We start from the raw sequence: 4305 nt of genomic DNA on the forward strand, positions 1-4305 counted from the left end.
ATAACAATCAAAATTAAAAAATTGAAAGGCTCCAAGTTACGTGGCGTATAGGAACAATGATGATGCTGCAGAGTGAAGTGGCTCTCTTTTAAAACACAACAACACTCAAAAATTTCAAAGTTACCAAAAAAAAAAAGAAAAAGCGTGGGTGTTATACAAATCAGCGCAAAATAAATTGACGCGTGTCTAAATTTACAGCTGTTTTCCAAAGTCCCTCCGTCAAGTCCCTACCCTCCAACCAACTAACCGCTTACTTGCTAGAAAGCGGTGATTAGCCTTCCCCCACTCTCCACTTTCTCTCTCCTCTTTACCGGCTTAACCTGTCACCCTTCCTTCTTCCCCTCTCCTTTCAGTTATCACTATAAATCTACTCTCCTTCCCCTCTTCTCTCCGTTCCATTCTCTCTCCTCTCCTCTAAATCTTTCTTTCTCCTCCCTCCCTGTATATATTTGTAACCAACTGTATAACCTTTTATTACCCCCACCTCAAACTAAATTAAATTATCAACAACAAAATAAACAAAAACAAAACGAATTCATTCAAAGTTGAAACAAACAAAAAAGGAGAGTAATTCAGAGATAGATGAATACCTGTAGTAGTAGCGAGAATAGCAATAAAATGAACAGGAAAGAAGTGGACCGGATAAAAGGGCCTTGGAGCCCGGAAGAAGACGATGCCTTAACAAGGCTGGTCCAAAAGCACGGCCCAAGGAACTGGACTTTGATTAGTAAATCAATTCCGGGTCGGTCCGGAAAGTCGTGCAGATTAAGGTGGTGTAATCAGCTATCTCCGCAAGTGGAGCACCGGGCTTTTACACCGGAGGAAGATGATACTATTATCCGAGCCCACGCTAGGTTCGGTAACAAGTGGGCCACCATTGCTAGGCTTCTCAGTGGTAGAACTGATAACGCTATCAAAAACCACTGGAATTCTACTTTGAAGAGGAAGTGCTCTGCTATGGTTTCCTCGGCGCCGGATGATTTTCCCGGCGATTTTCCGCCGCCGTTGAAGCGAGCTATGAGTGAAGGTGCTTATGTTATTCTCAGAAACGTTTCTGGTTTAAGCTTGTACAATAATAATAATAATAATAATCCAGGAAGTCCTGGATCATCCGATGCCAGTGATTCTGGTTCGCATGTTTTCCGACCGGTTCCGATTCCTGGTCCGGTGAACATTCCACCGCCTCCGGTGCTTTCTCCGGCGACCGATCTGAGTCTGTCGCTTCCTGGATCGGATTCTTGTGAGGTTTCTAACTCAGATCATGAACCGATGAACGGAGGTTCTCCGATCCAGGTTTTTCCGACGAGTTCACCGGTGATGTTTCCGCCGCCACCTCCGGCTTTCAGTCAAGAGTTTTTGGCTGTGATGCAGGAGATGATTAAGAAGGAAGTGAGGACATATATGGAAGGTGTAGAGATGAGCAACAATGGAATCGGAGGATTCAATCATGGCGGATTTTGTTCGCAAGCGGCTGATGGAGTGATGAGAGCTGCGATGAGTAGAATTGGAATCGGAAAAATTGAGTAGTAAAAAAAATTCAATTCGTTGATGAAGAATTTGAAGAAGAAGATGAAGAATTTTAGAGAGAGAAAATACTGCTGATGAATTCTATCTGTTTCTCCTCGGGAAAAAAATGTTGTAGAGAAATAATTTTGAGATTAGTGTACAGAAGAATGTGGTTGAAGATTAGCGAAGAGGAGATGAAGAAGATGAAGATGATAAAGTTTTGGTTCAAAGTTTAAAACCAAAGCAGGCCAAAAAAAAAAAAAAATGAAAATGAAAAAAAGAGTTTTACATTTTCTTGTTGATTTGTTCTAAATTTCATTGTCTAGGTTTAATTTAATTAAATTATTAAAAATAATTAAATGTGAAAAAAATGGACCGATAAAATGTTTTTTTACGTAGAAGTTTAGTCGAGGTAATCAGAAAGAGATTAGAAAAAAAATTACAAACGGTAATCACTGAGTTGGATTAATTTTTTTTATTTTTTTAACAACAATATGAGTTGTAAACGTATTTGTTTATAAAGTTCGGTTCAACAACTGTCTAAAATTTCACATTTTTTTTTAATTACGTAACAAAAATATCTGAAATAGAATCTTCAATCAATATAAATAATTCATAATTATGATAAATAAATAGTACTAGTACGGAGTAATAACTGAAATTATTATGTGCATGCAAAATTCGTTGCATTGGTTTTCAACTGCCCTACTACAACTTGTTAGAATGATTGATCTTTATCTTCGCAAAGGACAAATGTTATGTGACCAATTTTCAACGTTGGAAATGTTTAATTTTGTTAGGGAAACTACTTTTAAGATAAGCACCATTTTGAAATTTTGAGATCTTTTAAAAGTACTAACAATATAATAACACTATTATGTACTCGGTACTTCGTATTAAAAACTACGGAGTAATTGACTTTAAAATTTTAAAATTAATAGTCGTATATTGTCTATTACTTTTATTAATTGGCACTATATCAGAGATTTTAATCATAAATCATTATTTGCTTTAGATATGACGACATGTTATGATAATAACACTATAAATGACTATTTATAAAGAAGGGAGGGAATATTAAATATAATCTGTCGTATTAATCAACATTACAGACTTACAGTTGGATTACACTTATAATATGGGAGATGATCTAATCTGAAAGCAATATCTCCGAAAGAAGAAATTAGAGCATAACCACTTTGCATTATACTACAAGCGGGAAGCACTTTGTGGCTATTGAAAAATTGAAAGAAAAGAAAATTAAAAAAATATCGAAGTGTATGACAACCAAAAAACAGCAATATTTGATAGTGATGTGGCTTTGAAAATTTGAATACTTTAAAAAGATGACTTAAGATCAAGACAAAATACATTGCGTTGCAGGAGAGATGAGAGTTTAATAGAATTTACGACTTCATGAGATTATGATCCCATATTCCTATGTTTAGATACATTCAACAAAGAAAGAGAGATAAGATCGTTTTTAAAGATCATTATTTAAATGCGAGTAAGGTTACTTAGTTAAACGTTAACTCGTAAAGCTGTATGTATTATTTAGTATACTCGAAAGCATTATTTTTATATATAATATATTACTCTAAATCAATATGATACTCTCTCTGTCATTATACTCCTTATTTTGTAATAATCAACGCCTCAACAATAAATTAAAATTATGAATGCACATCACAATTTATAACGATTACGGAGTACAATGTTTAATTTATGTAACGACAGGAACAATTTAATTACAATTTGGGGGTTGTGGGGAGAGATCAAGAATGGTATTATCTTGGACCAATAATCCACCACCCCTACATCTCACAAACATTGGTAATGACTTCATCATATAAAAATAAAATTGGTAATCAAATAGACAAATTAATTGTGATATTATCAACATATCGATAACCACCAATTTAGCGTACTGATAATAACCAATGACGTGCAGTTAAAGTAGCATCACTTCTTCCATTCCTTGAAAAATTTTATATCGAAACAAATCTAACAAAATAAGCAATAATATAGAGATTTGTAGCCTATAGAGATTTGGATGAAGCGGATAAAATAGTTAATACTCGCATTAGAAAGAGTCAAAGAGTTGTACTTGTTAGATGTACAGAAGTTATAACACAAGATAATATCGTTACAGGATAACCACACAAAAGATATGCTAGTAAGCTCATACATAGAATTAAGGGCGCACCAGATGCAAGGTCTACCAAACAAACAACACAAAATTGAAGAAAAGTTAGACTTTGGAAAGAAAGGCCGCATTAAATGCACAAGCACAACTAACATCCTCCCCATAGTATGACATATAAATATTTTTCAATTTAAACAACATACACATTTTGATGTTGACATTAAGACGAACACGACTAGGTAAACGGCCAAAACCCCATTAAGACTAACCACACCAACACAAACCTATCACTGTCTTTTGATGTTAACCTTTCAACTCCCAATAAAAACAACATGACGTATTTAGCAGTTGAATAATGAATATCAATGGAATATGCGCGTTCTATTTTCAGACCTACTGTCATCAACTGCTTGATACCAGAATCATTCATCATAATTACGGAGTATTACATATATCTTTGTTTATCTACCGTGGTGACACTCAAACAGTAAATATTCATCTGTGGTAAAACTGAAAACAGTACTACGTAAACAAATTATGGAACAAATGTACAACATATGAAAACTACATGTCTACGACCTTGCCAGATGGGCGTTGATGCAACTTATATTACAGAAAAAAAAAACATTCAGAAACTAGAAGCATACAGAAAA

General features: G+C 34.7%; 1 protein-coding gene across 1 annotated transcript; it reads left to right on the top strand.

Moving 5' to 3' along the window:
- Positions 1-236: 236 nt before the first annotated feature.
- On the top strand, positions 237-2042 carry LOC110682359 (transcription factor MYB44-like). Its single transcript, XM_021858691.1, has one exon. It carries the CDS (start codon positions 583-585, stop codon positions 1525-1527), a length of 945 nt encoding a protein of 314 aa, XP_021714383.1. The 5' UTR covers positions 237-582; the 3' UTR covers positions 1528-2042.
- The last annotated feature ends 2263 nt before the right edge of the window (positions 2043-4305 follow it).

The sequence above is a fragment of the Chenopodium quinoa genome, unplaced genomic scaffold (assembly GCF_001683475.1).
Source record: "Chenopodium quinoa cultivar QQ74 unplaced genomic scaffold, ASM168347v1, whole genome shotgun sequence".
NCBI lineage: Eukaryota > Viridiplantae > Streptophyta > Magnoliopsida > Caryophyllales > Amaranthaceae > Chenopodium > Chenopodium quinoa.